This window comes from Etheostoma spectabile, chromosome 9, assembly GCF_008692095.1.
Source record: "Etheostoma spectabile isolate EspeVRDwgs_2016 chromosome 9, UIUC_Espe_1.0, whole genome shotgun sequence".
In the NCBI taxonomy this organism is placed as follows: Eukaryota; Metazoa; Chordata; class Actinopteri; order Perciformes; family Percidae; genus Etheostoma; species Etheostoma spectabile.
In genome coordinates this window covers 29163624-29164490 of record NC_045741.1, presented here as the reverse complement: position 1 = coordinate 29164490, position 867 = coordinate 29163624, and the positions used below count along the sequence as shown (strand labels likewise).

The following is an 867-nucleotide window of genomic DNA, read 5'->3' as shown; positions in this document are numbered from 1 at the left end:
AAAAAAAACATTTTGGGATGGAAGGTCGATCTTCCAACACACACAAAAACACACGCACGCGGGTTGAGAACCTGGTTGTCTACCTCTGTTATTGGTTTTAAACGGTACAATACCAGAAAACTTCACTTAGAGACGATACACACCTACTCGGACGTTTTAAGTTATTGTAGCTGATAAATATTCTTCGACACCATACATTCTGACGAAGCAGGAAATTCACAAGTGTAATAACAATTCAGTTGAGGAAGGTAAAGGGTCCTGATACTGTTCACGCTGACCCAATGACCTGATTTGTTGGGATACTTAACAGATCTGAGCCATTGTTAATTGTATTAGTTACATATGTGCTTTTGTTGCAAAGACAGATCACATCTGCTGTGAAAACGGTCCATTTATCCCTTAAAAATCTTAAAAGTGTAAGTCAAGAAGATGCCAATCAAGCTCAGTCTGTGCCCACCCACATGTGTGACCATGTGCATTTGTAGGTGGCTTTAAATCCATATAGCATTTGGATGATAATAATTTAATGAGATTAAATGATTACCTTCAGTCCTACTGTCCAGGTCCCGCATCAAAGTAAAGTTTCTCTGAAGCTCGCATGGTAGGTTTTCAATACCTAGAGAGGAAATCGACACAAGGATGAGGGAGAACAAAAGAGACATTCTATCCCAACAGTTCACCTATTTATCCATTTAATCAAGTAGTGTCACTCTAGGTAAAATTCAACTGATTTTCATGAGTGTTGTAACTATAGCCTGACCTATACTGGATTTTTAAAAGGTTAAACCTGCAAAAATCATTCCTTCAATAAGAACAATATATCAAATGACTGTCTGTGTGACATAAAAAGGTCACACACACACACAC

General features: G+C 38.1%; 1 protein-coding gene across 2 annotated transcripts in view; it reads right to left on the bottom strand.

The window, feature by feature from the left end:
- ing5a (inhibitor of growth family, member 5a) overlaps positions 1–867 on the bottom strand; it is a 5129-nt gene that overhangs the window by 2667 nt on the left and 1595 nt on the right. For both annotated transcript variants that reach the window (XM_032526071.1, XM_032526070.1), the window contains exon 2: positions 545–616. In XM_032526071.1, the coding sequence (XP_032381962.1) occupies positions 545–572 (28 nt within the window). In that variant the 5' untranslated portion in view covers positions 573–616. The remainder of the gene's footprint in view (positions 1–544; positions 617–867) is intronic.